At 44.6% G+C, this 17832-nt stretch overlaps 2 protein-coding genes across 2 annotated transcripts; both read right to left on the bottom strand.

Annotated features, from left to right (window-relative positions):
• Positions 1-20: 20 nt before the first annotated feature.
• Positions 21-16739, bottom strand: GL50803_0014242 (putative Dynein heavy chain; the record flags this gene model as incomplete). Its single annotated transcript, XM_001706630.2, has 1 exon — positions 21-16739. The coding sequence occupies one exon, from the start codon at positions 16737-16739 to the stop codon at positions 21-23; it is 16719 nt and encodes a 5572-aa protein (XP_001706682.2).
• Positions 16740-17219: 480 nt separating this feature from the next.
• Positions 17220-17678, bottom strand: GL50803_0024471 (uncharacterized protein; the record flags this gene model as incomplete). Its single annotated transcript, XM_001706631.1, has 1 exon — positions 17220-17678. The coding sequence occupies one exon, from the start codon at positions 17676-17678 to the stop codon at positions 17220-17222; it is 459 nt and encodes a 152-aa protein (XP_001706683.1).
• Positions 17679-17832: the final 154 nt, after the last annotated feature.

The following is a 17832-nucleotide window of genomic DNA, read 5'->3' as shown; positions in this document are numbered from 1 at the left end:
GACAGCTGTACACTACAAGTTCACTTGTCATGTTGGTAGTTTCGCATATATAGACCGAGGTGCTTGTTACATTCATCCAACGTTCCTGTAAAATCAGCCGTACTGCAAACAGGGTCCCCGCGTGGCCACGAGTGTGCAAACATAAGTAGAGGGGCTGTCTCACCCGGTTGGACGGCGCGTCCTCGCACAGAAAGACAGAGGGGGGACGCAGAGAAAGGATCACCTGGGAGTCTGCTCGACAGATACGGACTCGGGCTTTCACCAAAGCAGCCTAAGTAGACACCATTGATAACAAAAGTGCTGTCTACCCCAACCAACGATGCATTAATGGCCTCATCTACAGCACTTTCAGAGGCACTTAAGCCGATCATCCTGAGCGTTGCATTTTCCTCATCAATTGCCACATAGCGTCGCGGAGACGGAGCTGGTCTTATTCTGGACATGTCTGCAATAGATTCCGCCATGAGCACTTCATCTGCCTTACTCTGAGAATAGTAGGCCTTCGGAACAATATCCAAGATGATCTTACTAAAGCCCACATTAAGGTTGTGACCGTAGTATAGTCGCAGTGCATCGAAGAACGTTGCGGGGGACTGCAAAGTCGCAAGATTCAGAGCTGTTGTAAATCCCTTGGTGGCTATGCTGGTATAGTAATTGATAATTGTTCTGAACTTCTTAGACTGCTGAAGAATGCTTGGTAGGAATGCACGAATGCGAAGATTAAAAATAGCAACATCTCGCTCAATTGCCAAATAGATATACATTAACGGACTATTAGCCTGAACTTCCTTTTCTAGTCGCCTGCGGTATACCTCAGTGCTAATGACCTGGGTACACTGGTCCTCTACCACAGCGCTGACTAGTCGATGTCCGTGGGGAGTGCTTTCCAGATAGCCGCCTGTATTTGTAAACGGAGCATGCCGCGAAGAAGTACTGGATTGGAGAAACAGGCAGAGTTCTCGGTATGCAAGTATATCATAGAGGGACGCATCGAGAGACCATAATTCTGGAAGGTTGATTGACGTGACCGAGTGCTCTATATCGCGAAGTATGTTTGCATTAGAGCTTTGAGAAATATTAAAGAGGCTCTGAAGATTGATCATGTATCGCCCATGGACAGGATGAGTTCGGTATTTATCCGAATCAAAGAGTTCCGGTGTAATGATGCTGCGTAGTAATGCGTCGAAGCACGCCTCATCATACTGGTCTTGTATTTCCGATTTCATGTAGAGGTCTCCAAAGATGTAATATATACCCTCGAAAGAAAGAACAGAGCAGCACTCGATCTCTGTGGGAACATAGTGCTTGACTCCTTGCTCTTGAAAGTGTTTGTTTGCATTTAGAGCGCGCAAAAGTGGGATGCCGAGAACGATTCCTGGACCCTTTGTGACCACCTTTGGACGACTGAGCGACTGGATTGCAAGTAGGAACACATTCCTTACCTCGTGAAATGAATCATAGAACCTTAGTACATTGATTCTAGACGAGGCAGTCAGGCGTTCGTTAAGAACAAAGAATGCAAAGAGGAGCCAGTAGCTGAGCTTGTTCAGAATAGATCCGTAGACCATCTCATCAGCTTCAAACTTGGTGTAAATGTCTTTGAAGTGGTCCTCATAAACTGCTAGAAGGTTCTGCTTGATATTGTGAGGCATACTCCAATATATCTTAACGCTATTCAACAACAGATCATTGGATAACTTGGCCTTGCTATCTGATAGGGTGAAGAATAACTTAAAATCTCTATGCATGCCGCCGCTGGCATGGATGGCTGGTAGCTCCATTAGGATAAGGCAGCGCAACTCATGATCATCATGAAACTGAATATCTGGAAGCAGGACCCAAGTCCTAGTAGTGCATAACTCGATCAACTTCTGCTTTTCAAGAAGCATTGTTATATGTATATTCCTAGCTCGCGCCAAATGCTCTATGTCCAAAATCATCTGAGGGTCTGTCTGAAGGAGTAAATACGGCTTCCAGTCTCGTTCACCGTTGAGTCTAAGATCTATAATGTGGTCTTTTATCCTGTTTGTCTTTGCAAATGGCAAAACGTTGATAATATACGACTTCGCGACGGCAATGAATTTGCTCTTGTCTAGGTGATAAGTTATAACCAGCCAGATTGCAAGTGGCATCGTCTTTGCAGTTACGCTGTAGGATGGAAAACACCGGATGACGTCTGGATTGTATGCTTCTAGATCAGTGTTGCCGATAGCGCGTATCGTATCCAGCGCCTTGTCCCACGCATCTGGGTGATCATGAATATGTTTGCAGATACCACTCAGATATGGGCCAAAAGCAGAGCCATCCTCTAATCGTGATATGGCTTGAAGGGCACTATCGGTAATTTTAAGCGATTTGTTCGGCGGAAGATTTTCACCCGCATCCAATGCCAGATCCAAGAGACTTCCGCTTTTGATAATTATCTTCAAAACATCATTGGATGAAATATCGTGCCGCAAACCAGAAAGTTTTCCCTCAAGTTCTTTTACAAGCGCCATATTGAGCTCGAAAAGAAGTTTCTCATTCGTGTGAAGACTGGGTGCAATGAGCAGGTAAATTGCCTCGTAAATCAACACTTCTGCAGCCTCTGGCGGTACTAACTGGGTGCTGTGTTGCTCCATATACTGATTTGCAGTTGACTCAATCAAACCAAATACCTTCTCAAAGTTATATTGATAAAACAGAGCGCGGTCAGTCAAACGATCTGTTATATTGCGAAGATGGCTAGCGCAACTGGCCAGAATGCTGTATTCCTGGCGTTGGACCTCTTTTTCTTGAACCCTGCGCATCAGTTTCGCAAGATTGCTACTTTGAATCTGATATTGCTCTAGACTACTCAGCATTTTATCGAAGTACTGCACATCGTCGAGTATTAGCTCGCCAATCGCTGGATCTTTCATTGACGTATGAACATGCTTGATCATTTGGTACAAGCGAGGGGCGACGACTTGATCACGAGAAGTGTAAAGAGATAGGTACTCCCCACAGAGCTTCACCATAGACGAATCTATCTCTGGGTTGCAGATAGAAGATAGGCGTAGCAATATATAGTTTCGTTGATCGTAGGATGTAATGTCGACCGTGTATATATAATCTCTGATGGCTTTGTTTTTACTGAACAAAGTCTGGAAACTATCGTTGGCTTTCTGAGTATTGTAGAAAACAATTTTTGTATGAGTATCTGTCATGTGAGAAAGTAACTCTGCAATCCCTGATATTCGTGCCTGATCGAACGAAGGAGCCAGTTGGACTATAACGACAGAGCCTTTGACAAGATGAGCCCTTAGGTTAACGAAGAAGTCTCGGGAACTCGAGTTAAGAAACACTGTTTCCGGTATGGACTCTTGATCGCCAATTTTTCCATCAATGGCTGCAGAAGCCAAGCCGGCTAGGAGATGCTTTGCCCTAAGAGAATTGGTTGAAAATGCACTCAGCCATGGAAGCAGAAATTCGTGGGGATCGTGAATTAGTGGATAGCATTGAAAATCATTGACAACAAAGTCGATCGTCTGAGCACTAATTATCATATTATCATCTGCTCTGAGCCCCCGGCATACTAGCTGCATTTCCTCTTCCTCTGTAATAAGCAGTCTCTTGAGTCCGAGGACTTGGGACGCAACTACCTCTGGATCTGACATATCGTATGTGTGTCCCTTTTCGATGTCGATTTCACTTCCTGTATAGGCTATTCCATTAGCACTTAAAATTTGCTTGCACTTAAGTAAAAAGTCTAGCTTTGCGAGTAGTGACATTGAACCAGTGTAATTAATTAGCGAACAGATTAGTAAGCTGTCTCCGATAGTGGTGCGCATATAGTCTTTATCCTCTGTCACCGTCTCCCAGTGCTTCTTCAAGTCTGCAAAAGCACCAAGGAAAAGATTGATTCTGCGAGTGCGCTCACTAATTATCTCGCCCGTCTTGCCTAATGTTTCTATTTCTAGTTTGCATCGTGTGATAGAGTCACGTAATTGTACAACTGTCTTATCAGCAAGCTCCTGCTGTGACTTTAGTACCTGCTGTGACGATACAGCATCCGCTCCGTTCTGTCGAAGTTGATCTAGTTGTGACTGCAGAGGAGCAGCCTCCTTCTGGGCTGCGACAAGTTTGCATACAGAGCTGCACCACGCCATAAGATTTCCCATTGTTGCACTTGTTTTCGATGCGGCATCTGCTGTGAATGACGATGATGTGATAGAAGAAAGAATCTCATCAACTATGTCCGACTTGAGCGCAGCTGTGTCTAAATTAATCGCACGATCAATAAAATCGTTCGCTGCCACTATCTTTCTGCACGGAATCCAATAGGAATAGAGTGTAGCGCCTTCTGGAATAGTATTTTCCATCAGCAGATAGATGACCTTGAAGATAAGTTGTGTGACTTCATTCGGCCTCGTCAAGGTCTTAAATGCTCCTAGCTCTTTTGCCGATAGCTTCAGCAAGTATTGATGAGAAAGCTCCACTGACCCCATATAGGGTTTCAGAATACTATCAACTTTTAAAGAACAGTCGTGGATCTGCTTGTTAGCATAGGCCACCTTCTCAGCAGCTTGCGCTACCATTTGGGAGGCCTCTGCTTGGCGCAGGATAGCCTCCTTCAACTGGGCTCCAATTTCTTCTATCTTTTGCTCCAGCGCTTTAGATTGCTCTTTCGTACCGACTTCTTTCTTGCTTGTTACATCCAGCATCACGCCCATGATATTATATAGTTCAAGGGACATAGAGCACAAGTTACGCTTCTCAGCTAGCTTCTCCTTGTAGCTGTTGTGGTGGGAGAAATAGGCCAGCGTCAAGTTAACAAAGAGCTTAGTGAAGTTGCAGCCGCGATTTTTGCCCTTAGAGGCGAGCATTGCCACGTATCCTATATGGTGGAGCTTTGAAATCACGTGATCCAAGAGGAACTTCTCTGGCTTCAGATCTGGAATGAGTTTCGTTACAATAACTGCCATAGTTGAGTTATCAAGATAGTCAAACATTAGCACCCCAAGATTCTTAAAGAACACTGGGTATGCAGTTGCAAGCATATGGTAATAGTCCTCCTTCAGTATCAGAGAAAACCGAACGCGTTCTGCAAGTATCCGACGATACATAATTAAAAGGTCATTGGCTCCCGTATGAGCTGCTTCAATTAGTGTTCCGTAAAGGTCCATGTGCATCTCCTTGATGTAGTCAGCAAGAGAGGTAATCTTTTCATCTGTGTCAACTATTCTATGGACGAGCCCTGTCGAAAAATACATTTCTAGGTCTTCTAGAATCTCGGGCGAATCCAGATCTTCCTGGTTTAGTTGGATTACAAGTCGTTCCATGAAGACTGATCTTGTGAGTGCATTGATAATAAAGTTCGTCCACGTGGATACCAAGGGATCGAATTCGATGATAACCATCCTGAGGTTGTCTGCCGCTTGACGGAGGCACGTGGACCGGCCAGTTCCATCCATTCCAATAATTGCACAACTCCGTGTTCCAATAATCCTAGAAATGCGTTGCACACTAAGCAGAGTCTGTGTAGACGTAACGAAACAACTATTGCGCTTGGCGTGGTGAATTAAGATTTCGCCTTTACCATTTGCAGGAGCCTCAACTTCATGGTCGTCGTTATCAGCATCTTCTATGGCTTTGCTCATATCATTCATAGTCACTTCTGTGTACCTTAATAGGGAGACAAGAGCAGGTAAGTCACCACTGTCCTCATGTGCATGTTGCTCGTCCAGTAGACTGGCACGTGACGCAAAGTCCTCAATACTTTCATCCTGATAGCCTTGCCTTATGGCACTAGCATTGAATGTATAAGTAAACATGGGCAGCGCAGAAACATGGCGCTTTTCTAGCTGAAGTCTATTATTGGTATTAAAGTCTGAAGCATCTGGATTCAATGGCACAAAGTGAGAGTTATTCTCGTCAGTTTGCTCTAAGTCATCATGCTCATTTTCGGAACCAGCTTCATCAGATGTAGAAATCTCCTGAATAGCAGGAAGGCCTATAGGATTATGGCCCTTTAAGCTCACAGGATCGTTCAGCATAAAAGAACCTGTAGTGCTCAAAGTTCGCGACTTGGCTTTAAGTTTGTTCATTAGGATGTCGAAGATTTCTGCATGCTGATCATCAAGAGGAACAATAAGGCGAGAGGCTACCTCACTATCAAAGTGCTTTTGTACAAGGGTGTAAATAATGCTGGTAAATGTCCGATAGAATACTCTGCTACGACTATCTGTGAATTCGCGGAACGTTTCGTGAATCCATAGCTTGACTATTGTCATTTGGTCAATATCCTTGGGGAGTTGCTTGATGAACTTGGCAATCTGGTCAGATATATTAAGAAGAACTTCCAGTGTAACAAGAGGCGCCGGATCACAGCTTCCCCTGGACGATACTAACGGAGCGAATGTCGCAGTAGTAGTGAGGCAAGTGGTACCGGTTGTAGTAGAATAGCCGCCTATTAAATAAGCATTGACTTCGTGGAGAAGATCATACGAGCAGAGCACAAGCTTTTCTGTGAGCCGCGGATCCGGTAGTTTCATCTTGAAGGAAATGATCTGCCGCATCTCATCTGCCGTGACATCGTAGAACGGTAAGAAGAAGGAGGTCTTGAGGTAACGCTCATCAATTCTAAAATCATTAGAAAACTTAGTGACGAACAGGAAGACCACATCTTTTAGAATGGTATAGGTCCTATTATCGTAGATGGATTGATTTTGTTGATATTCACGAGCAACCTCCAACCAGGCAGCGGGCATCACCTCTGCGTCTTCAAATATCAGGTAGGTGCAGGCGCCAGGATACGGGGCATAGAAGGATGAGGTGTACATGTTTAGCTTAGACTTAACAAGCTTCTTTATGTTTACGGTTGCAACGTCAGGGTCATTTTGCTCCGAGAGAGAAGAAATGTGGAGAATATGGAAGTCATTTCTAAAGTGAAAAGGATTCATCATAAACAGATTACGTACAAAGGACGATTTTCCGGAACACGTGTTACCGAGAATTGTTAGTGTATATCCGCACGTGAGAAGCATAGTTGCCAAAATATAGTATCTAAGCGCACCAGACGATGGCTTAACTTCATATGTATTATACTTCAGAGAGTAAACCTTGGATAGGTACTCTGGTGCGCCAAGAGAAAGGACATCATATGAGCTCACAAAGCAGAATTGTTTGGGGTCAAAAAGCATTTCAAAGAAGAGTTGATGCAAAGGTATTCGAAAGATGTACTCTTCAAGTACATCAGTACTTGTGGGCATATTGATAGTGCTCGGTAGTTGTAGCGAGTTGCATACTATGCTGGTTAGTTTCGGCTTGAAGCTGTCAGACTTGGAGAGAGAGCGAAGAGTCGAAATAATGTCATCCGAGAAGATCTCCTTTATATGTCGCTGGATAAAAATAACCTCGCTCTCCGTTAATGACCGCGAGTGGTCGGAGACAAGCTTAAATACCAGCCGCACAAACCAGTCAAACCATTGCCTGGCCTCTACCGTCACAAGGACGAGCCCAAAAGAGTTATAAATAGAATAGACCGTACATATATCGACAAGTTCTGTCAGTCTCTCAGGTTGCGTTGTGAGTCGCGCCCAGGTAACGAGAGATGATATCAAAACCTTATAATACATATCAAGGATACACGGAAGGCTCGTGAATGTGAACAAGCAGTTTCCACTATGCTGGTGCGTAAGATTAATGTTATAGAATCGATAAACCTTTCCTGGCACTGCATTGTACATGATTGCCTGGCCAATAAGATTAACTAGAGGCACCAGCTGACGAAGCCGAGTAAGTATAATTTCGGATGCACAGGGCTTAAGAGAGGAATCGAACTCTTCGCTGCCATCCAGCGATTCCTCTGTATAAAGGGTAATTCCACGGGGACGCGGTATCTCCCCAAGTGATTCTTGCAAGGCAGCATGCAAACGCATCTCAAGAGGGTTCAAGGTTGACTCGCCTGTCACTATGGGCGAGTAAGCGAGCTTTCGTAAGTAACCTTCGGTGTAGTCATGTCTTCCCAGTTGGTACAATCCGCATTTAGCACTAAATATTTCTGGAACCAGCATAAGATTGGTCACTTCAAAAATGAACTTCATGTTCGACGGTAAACGTAAAATTTCGCCGTTTGGTAGGAACATCGTGCCATTCAATATACTTCCCAGGTGATCCATCTTTCCCACACCGTCACAAATAATCCATGACACTTCGTTTGAACCGTGCAGCTCCGCACGAGAAACAAGGCGAGCAATAATCCCATCAATCCAGTCACTAAAAGAATAGTATCCAAAAAACTCATGATAAGATATGCTTGAAAAGTTAATAAATCGCAAGTTAACAACATAGTCGCAAAGCTTTGCGTATACTTGTGAACAGATTGTGATAAAGCTCGTCTTGCCGGAAAGATGGTTTCCAACCACAACTGTTCCGTAATTGTGGTCTATAACTTCTATGAAGGACTTAATGTCTGTTATAAACTCTGTCTGAGCTGCCTGATAGACAGAACTGTTGGTATAAAGGATAGACTGTGCATAAATATCCAGATCACTGCAAGGACAAACTAAGCCTGTCTCTCTATAAACGGATTGACAAAATGCCGGGTCCATGTATATCTCTCTCACGGCATCCAGCAGCGTCTCAGTAATGGGTGGGAGGGCTATCGCCCCAAACTCTGCATCAAGCATGTTATAAAAAGGCACACGATGAGCTGGTGCTAAAAGAGGACTGACTACTGTTCTGATTGCTAAGTTGACTAACTTGGATGCACTGATGATAGGTTCTCGCTGTTCCAGAGTAGGTTCTGCACGTCCTGTGTTGGCCCTTTCATTGGTGACATTACTATTATCAGAATGAGATGCAGCAGGTTGCTCAGCGAATGCCTTCTTGATGGGTCTTCCTGTATATTGAGAGAGAAGAAGCATCTCGCTGATAATGTCTTTGATATGTCTAAGGCCGAAAAATGGGGCAAAAAGACGCTTAATAGCTCCCATGATGTGCATGAGTTGTGATGTTACGGATTCAATTTCTGTAAGGCCTGCGATATCCATGTATGTTCGGATTATGTGATAGATTGCAGACTCTGTGAGATGACACTTAAAGGGTTTAACAACCCTATTGAAACTATGTGGAAGCGGTGTGTTGGTTGTCAGGAAGAAGATCGCAGAAGGATGCAAGAACACTTCACCGACTGGATTCTCCGCCGGCAATGCTATCTTCATGTGGTTACTGCTGTCATGGAGTAAGGAAGCACAGTTTGCCAGTGTTTGAATTGATGTATACGAATTAAGAATGCCATATACCTGACCCAAATTTCGCGAGAGCGTAATTAGCAACGAACTTGTGAATTTCTCTACATCCTCAAAGCATATCAAAAGGCCGAAAGCGCATGCTGTGAGCATCATATGGTGAAGTGTAGTCTCAGAAAAATGGACAGTATACGTCGGATTGATAATATATGGCTTGTAGCCGAGGCAATAGGCGATGTGCTTGACAGCCTCAGTCTTCCCAGTCTCTCCCTTGATATAACCCCCAACAGATCGCGAAGCAAATGCCGAAAAGATAAACGTAGCTGCTTGGTCAACTGGTTCTGTCACTATCGATCTAGTGGTGGGCGGAATATAGTCGAATCGGTAAAGCATGGAGTTTCCAAGGCACGAAATCTGGACATCAAAGTCTGATGGATTCATATCTCTGTGAATGACCTTGGTAGAGAGAAGCAGATCCTGATCTGGAGACGTACTGCCGAGTGAGTTGATAGAGCTATCACCTAGTGCGCTCAGCGTCTTGGTCAAAAGACTAATTGCATCATCAGCGAGGGGAACAATACGATACTTATAGATTCTGTAATAGATAAATCTCTTATCCCTAGCCAAAGGATGCTTGCATATAGTTGAGACGATATTACTGAAGTACATCAATTCAACAAGAATGTTGTTATAGAGGAGCTTGTTAGAACAGGCGAGAAATTGCTGCTTGAAAAAGACGATTCTATGGTTGATGTCATCGAGGAGGCTTAGTATCATATGATGTGTGTCTAGCTCCGAAACTGTTTGTGCAAAGATCGCGTCCATTTGATGCGTGAACTCGACCCTAAGAAACAGCCCAACGGTACAGGAAGGGTACTTGAGAAAGGCCACACTGGGCTCCATCTTATCAACAAAAACATCGACATACAGGTCATAAAAGAGCTTGCGCATAGTTTTGCGGAACACATCATCAAAGGTGGTCAGCCACACATCTACTTCTTTTGTGACATCTACAGGGTCCGCTAGTCGGATGGTCTCACCACTTTTTGAGAAAACAGTAGTTAGTAAAAGCTGTTCGTTGTGTTTCTCTATTGAATAGTCAGAAAGGCTGTATAGATGAAGAAGCGGAGTAAGGACAGCGTCTGCGCTTCCAGGTAAAGCAGAGAGTATTTTGACAATTTCATTAGTATTCATAAAAGTGAACCTAAAAAATCCTTGGCGCTTAGTGTCCACAAGAGAGTACATACGCGCATTCAAGTGATCCAGAAACGCCTTGTAGTAAAAAAGAAGAGGCGTCAGGAGCTGATTGGGCGGCACCTCTGAAAACTTTATTGTGCCATCCCTTAACCCCAATTCGATTTGCTTATCTACTTGGTTGAGATTCCCGGCGATCGTTATATTGCCTTGCACGTTGCAATTATTGATAAACCCTAAAAACACTGTTTGCATGCAGATTGTAAGATTGATAAACTCAGTGGCTCTGTGGCCAAAGAACTCCGTGTACTTGCCAACGTAGATGGGATACAGTCGAAGCCAGCTATCCTGAATGTCCTGTATCAATAGAAGGATTTCCTTGACGATAAGCTGCTTCTCAGTAAACTGTTGGATCACGCGTTGCATTGGGGTGACGTGTTGTGATTGCAAAAGCTTGTTGGTCAAGAGAAAATGATCTTGATATAATTGTAAGATAAATCCCAGATTTGATATCACATAAGGGCGCTTTTCGAGGTCTAACTGGGAATGTACACGGTCATTAGAGCCACTGGTGGATAAGTTCAGGCAAAGCTCGCGGCCATGTTCATCCAGAACCTTGGCCTTTGCAATCGAAAGTGGATGCACGGCCGGCACATTGTGTACATCTGCTCTGTGTGTGGAATAAAGTGCTGAGTAGCTTTTGTAGCGATCTCCTGACAAAACTTTAAATTCAAAAGAAACTGTCTTCCAGATTGCTTCAATCTTTCCAAACGAAAGCTCAATATCGTGCTCTTTTTGCGCGTGTTCTATGACTTCTAGAATAAGTTTTGCTCTGTGTGAAAAGCCCTTATCTTGAATGCTAGGTTCTGAGAGATCCAGAAAGACTTTGCGCTCTACTAATTTGGAAACAGTATGCTCTGCTAGATTTAGAAAGATTCCTTTCGTTCGCAGTTGGTCTAGGTGGCGACGTTTTAGTGCCGGTGATAAAAGGGCGACGATGACAGGGGAGTAGTGTTTAAACCACGCTAAGTGGGACTGCACCTTTAGAAGTATTTTCTCACCATTTGCTAAGCTTGCAAGCATGGTCTTAGACTTTTCCTTGCGGGCTGCAGTTTGAATGAGACTTAAAACATCTGCAACCTGGACATATTTGTTAAAAACTGTTTCTTTGAACTCGTTTAGTCTTCCAGAATACTTGGCTGCGAGGTCAGAGAGAAGGCAGTCAAACCAAACTGGAAGAATTGTGCAATGCTCATACGTTATTGTCCAGAATCTGTGGATCATATCTATGCGGGGCTGGAGCAAATCAATAACTGGAAATGTGCCTGGAGCCAGTTCTAGGCTAATTTCGTCATTAATAAAGTTCAATGATTCTTGTTGTAGATTTGCTAGCTCAGCTTGCAGGGCCTCTCCGTCCTTAAAGAATTTGTAGCTAACGTCTTGGCTCGCCTCATTAAAATTGAAGTGAGCGGGGATTCGTTTGCTGAATGCCTCGACTCGCTCAAGGAGATCACTCTGTCTTTTGGTAAGATCCTCACGATGCGCCTCCAAGTTCATAAGAAGATCGTACTTGCTCTGGGATATGATTCCCTCAGTAGATGGAATAAGAGACTGTGTAATTAGCTTATTCAGACCAAAGGGCGACCTACTAGAATAAAGATGAGACGCCAGTTTGTATGGATGATAGATCGCATCTGTGTGCATGCGTAGCCCAATAAACCTATTAAATATCCATGAAAACTGTGTTGTCCTAGCCATGGAGATAACGTCTGACTCATACCTTGATTCATCTGGCACCCCAGCTGCGGGATCAGACAGTCGCTTAATGACCGCTGCCCAGTTTTCTGGGTCTTCTAAATGAATTCTGAGATCAAACTGTGGCTTAATATGGGCAAGCTCCTTTAGAGGTAGCACAGTAAGAATGTTATTCAAGTACGATACTGCCTCGTTGTTCAAATCATGTATCAAGTGCTGAAGCGGCTTTATGTAGAACTTAACAAACCTTCTAAGCATATACCACTCTACTGGTACAGATGGGGTATACGAACATTGAATCTGTATTGCTTGAAGAATCTTATTGCTATACTCTATTAGTGTCCATGCACGAGCAGTTACAATCGATCCTAATGCACATAGGATTGCACTAATACGGTGCTCCATTGCCTGCTTAGCTGGCGTCGTTGTGATACAAATAAATCCGTAACGTATAGTATCTGGGAAAAGATGCTCTTGGACCAGTATCTGCATGCTGCGGTAATAAATAATAGCTTTAACAACCTCGGTAGAAATAAGCTCCTGCACTTCCGTTCTTTTCATGGTTGCCTCAGATTTTTTTCCAACAAGACTCAGAAACGCATTGATGCTCATTCTATCATCAAAGGTGCTTTTCACTGTTGCCCAATACTCTGATGTATAATAGTATGCTTTGATTTTATGCAAGAAATTATCTGTGACATCTATCTGACCTTTACGCACCTTTCGCGAAAGCTCTTGGATCTGAAGAGGACTTGTTATTTCTCGGATAATATCAAGGTCAACTTCCTCAAATTGATGATCCTTCTTATCCACAACATTAGATGAAGAAGATGTGACGCCCACAGGTCGCAACGGAACATAGTCAAAGTCTTCAATGCTGGTTTCGCTTGTGGAGTGATACAGGTTATAGTAGGGAAGGTCCATGGCATTGGAGATGATGTCTGCCCACATTTTCAATTTAGCATCCAACGTTCGATTGAAGATAGCGGAGCAAATTATGTTGCAAATCTCTAGAACAACTTCGGCCAGTTGGTAGCAATATTCTGTATAGTCGAGACATGTGTGGCGCTTCTCTTTGACATATCTAAACCCATATGCATACTCTGGCGGTTTTAGGCGCTTCCTTTCTGGATCTACAGAAATGCTATCATAGAATGACACAAACTGCGAAGCAAAAGTATCGTAACAGTCGAATAGTCCAGAAAGCTTGGTCATAAATTCTGATTTTGATGGCTCCAAAGTAAAGTGTGGTAGCGTGCTATCAGTAACCGATACAAAGCAATCATTAGCAGTGATAATGGTCTCTTCTAACAGTTCAGCCATTGTGCTCTGAAGATTGTCGCTGGGACAGGTTGTTTGGGTCACTGATGTTACAGAAAGATCAGTACGACTGTGGTCTGGCTCTGGATTCTTTTCGAAAACTTGGAAGGCAGTATCGTTGCGGAGGTATCTATTAGTGCCATATCCTGTTGTTGTGTACTTATCCTTATAGCATTCTAAGACAGTGTACTTCTCTGGGAGCTCGGTAGGAGATGCTTGCTGCTGATCTTCTATCTCGCTTTCTTTTAAAAATGAGCTGATAGCCACTTGCTCAAAGAGGAGGTCCAACTGATAGAGGTTTTGCTGATACCATTTGGAAACAGCTTTAGATGTCTCCTCATAAGCACATGCATAAAGCCCTATAGACTCGGAGTAGTCAGAAGATACAGGGTTGACAGCTAACTGAACAACAACTTCAACCAAGGGGACCGAATCCATGGGATAAGTGACAGGAACTTCGAGCAAATACTTCGGGAGCGTACCGGCGCTGTGCAAACCCAGGTGAATCATATTGAGAATAAGCTCTTTGATCTTCTCCTTAGAGTTGTAAAGGAACGTTGGGGTAGATGACTTGAGTAGTGCATCTTTGGGCCAATTCTCATAGTTAAAAACGCCATATTCCAACAAACTCATTCCTCTGTTAGCCAGCTTTTCTATTTCAAACAAAATAGCCTTAACTAGCCGCGTCAGCGTGTTATTTCGTGGGTCTAGAAAGGCTCTATTTCCCTTCCTAATAATAATATCCTTGCCCACAACTTCAAGGTCACTGAGCTGTATGGGTGGCATTGATGCTTGTAGCTTGCTAGTCGCAATAGAGGAATCCATATAAGTATTAGGTAAGGTATCTGCTGGGGGAACGTTGGCATGCTGCAAAGTGTTACCACACCCCCCTTGCTGCTTCTGCTGCGTTAAGCTTATGTTTATAAACCCATCTGGATTCATGAAGCTCAAGTCAGGTGTTCTTCGCTTATCTTTTAATGCTTCAAGAAACAAATCATATGTGTGATCGATTGTTTCTGTTAAGGCCTGTGTAAAAATTTCATCACAGATTCTGGAGGCATGACGACGCTCTACTTCCTGGAGAGCCATTAATGGAAAAAGATACTGTGCTAGTCGGGGCAGAAAAATTGCGTCGATGGTTTCATAGATAGTAGTGACAAAAGAATTCAAGGAGTCAAAGAGACATTGGCTCTTCCAGCCCCTAAAGAAACTGAAGCTCTCGCCTCGGTAAATATGGGTATCTATATCAGTGGCGCTATGTATGAGAGAAATTGACAGGACATTCTCTCCCCGCTGACGAAAAATAGCCTGCTGATGCTCAGCAATGTTTCTAATACAACTGACATAATCGCCACTAGTTATACTTTCAGGCAGTAAAATACGCTGTCTTCCCACATAGTACTCGTAACGCCCATCGGAATACAGGATTCCATCTCCAAAGCGGCGAAAATTGACATGTTCTTGAGAATGTGTAGCTTGAAGATCTTCGTGAAATGTCTTCTGTTCCTCAAGAAAGTTTTGGTAGAGATCCGCAATCTCATGGTCTTGTTTACGTAAGCAGTGCTTGTCGGATACGGAAATGTCTAGAATCTTTGAGTAAAAAGAGCTCTTCTGCGTCGAATCAAGGGCACCAGATGCGAGGACATGCCGTACAAAGTCGCAAGCTGAGCTTCCTAAGACAATTGGATGAAACAGCACGAGATTGCTCCCAAAAAAATCTGTACAATCTAGTCTGAAACGAAACATGGCACCTTGTAGAGAGGTAGAGTAAAAGTAGTGATGTTTTTCTAGATGAAGACGTGCCTTCATAAATGCTTCCTTATGGCAAGCAATAGACTCTAATGTTGCTTGGGTATCCGAGGTGCTATTAAATGCGAGCTCCTGATGGGCTGACTGGTTCTCACTATAATGAACCTGTCGCTCAGTGATTGGGAAAGTTCCAACAAGCACAGTTCGCATATTAATGACGCCTCCGCGAGAAGTACTATGTTGAAGAACTGGATACACATGCTTATGATTGTAACATTTCAAAAAGTACTCGCAGTCTGTTAGTTGCCTATCAATACCATACTTTAGAAGAAACCTGTCGAGGTCTGCATTTTGAAGACGGCAGCGTCCAAGTGAATTAAGGATATGCACACGCTTGTAGTCCACCTCTGCATCTGTGAGAAGAGAGTCTAAAAGCGGGTAAAAGACATTATTCTTTAGGATTTGCTGAATGGTTACGTTCTTGGCAAAATACTTAATGAGAAGATCTTCAAAAAACTCTGGGCCAGGGGATATCCCACGAATTATTTGTACCTCGCAACCCGTACGTGCAATAAGAGCAGGGCTCAATCTTAGTGCCTTAATAATTGGTAAGAGAGGAATGTTCGTAATCGATCTGCCAAGCTCGCCCCTGCTGAACGAGTCGATGTATTGGATAGACTTAATAAGAGCAGTAATAAACGTGTGCAAAATATAAGAGCGCTCGACGGTCGCCTTGAGCCTATGAGCCTCAAAAAGTCGCTTAAAAAAGATAGAATCTCTGTCTAAAGGATGGTCAGTAGTAGAAAACTTTAGCATAAGGCGAGCGCACAAATAGCTTGACCCTCTTAATGTCTCTCCTGAAGGCGGATTTGAACCATCACCAAAAATACTTTCTGGTGCCACAAGAAACTTCCGTTCAGACTCATTAAAACCAATAACACAGACATTTTCAATAGCATAAGTGGTTTCTAAGTGCTTTAGAAATAAAGAGTAGTCCTCATAGACGGCGTAATTGGATAAATCGATGTGTGAACTATCAGAGCTGATGTCGCGCTTATACATAGTAGCATGTAAGATTTCTCCACTGAGAACCCTATTAGACAACTGCAGAAGGTCATCGTATTTATCATAGAACTCAAGGCTATATCCGAAAACACTGGGTCGTGGAAGTATAGAGGAAATAGAAGTCATAGCTCCATCTATGTGGGTTTCGATAAATGGCTCTCTGCGAGCGTGGGGAAGCTTCAACCTTGTCAGCTCCTGAATAAACTCCGGACTGGCGCCAGCTTCCTGGAGCATCATTGTAATTAAAGCAATATTAGCGTGGAGAACACTGTTGTGCTTAGCAATGTGGAGCTGTTTCCCTGGCTGTAATGAAGTAGGAATATCGACGTTCATAGAATCAGTATTGTAGGCGGCCTGTGAAGACACACCTATGGGCGCTTGGTCAGAAACGCACGCTATGTCAGGGAGAATTGCCGGGGGGTGACGGGCTTGATGCATTTGCATGAATGGAGTTTTTCTTAAAGTTGCTTCATTTACTCTGTTTACCAAGGTTAGTTTGCAGCTGCTGTCCGAGTAAATCTCCCTGCAACGCCACCGCCCTGGGCAGGGCTCCCGCTCGCCGTCCGGGGTCCAGCCCCAGCGTCCGAAGATCAGGCGCCCTCGATCCGGGCGGGAGAACTCCTATGCCCCAGCTCCCCCGGAAGCCGCTGCTCCTCACGTTACCTCTAGGGTTCCTCCCTTCCTCTGGCCCATCGGAGTCAACTATCGTCTGGCACTGGTGGGCACCTGCTATTCAGGGTCTTGCGTCTGTTGCGGCGATCTGGTCTCCACGTGGCCCGGGCCCTGGTGCTCCATGACGAAGATGGGATACGCTATGACCCCGGGTGTCTACCCCGTTCCTCGGGGTGCCTCTTCGTCTCCCCATGACGTGGACCATCGACCCTGCTGTCGGGGGTGCGCTCCCCGTGCGCCTCTATCCTGGAGTCATAGTACGCGTTCGTGGATGCCGATGGAGTACTCCCATGCGGTGGTATCAGGGGAGAGGCCCATCCCTCTGCTCATGATCGCAGTGCGCTCTTGTGGATGGTCCGTCAGCCAGTACGAGATCATGTCGACGCTCATTCTGTGCAGTGTGTCTGGCTCAGTGACGTGTGGGCTGGTCCATCTGCACAACACACTTGGGGGTGATGCTTCGGTCTGTCGAGGCGTCGGTCCAGGGCCACCTCTCTGAAGGGTGTCGTCTGAGGCACCAGGAACGCCCGTCCGCCCGCACACTCGTTTGCGATATAGTGCAGCCTCCCCAGGACGAGCCCCTCGTACAGGAGCACAGAGGCGCACACATAGGATGCGACGACCACGTGGCGGAGGGCTTGGTCCGAGGAGTCCCTCTGCCTGAGGACAGGGAGCAGGTACTGCAGTAAGGCCTCCGCCTATACCTTGCATCTGGACTATAGTAGTCGCTCTCGATCCCGTTCCCAGACAAGCGTGCAAAACACGCCGACAGTTCTAAGCACTAACCGGCCCGTCTCTTACGTTTCAATTTACATTCGTATGCAGATCCGCGCCGTCGACTTACCAATACCGACACCTTGCGGGC

The sequence above is a fragment of the Giardia intestinalis genome, chromosome 5, assembly GCF_000002435.2.
Source record: "Giardia intestinalis strain WB C6 chromosome 5, whole genome shotgun sequence".
NCBI lineage: Eukaryota > Fornicata > Diplomonadida > Hexamitidae > Giardia > Giardia duodenalis.
Note: the sequence above shows the minus strand (reverse complement) of the source record. Positions and strands in the feature narration are given on the sequence as shown.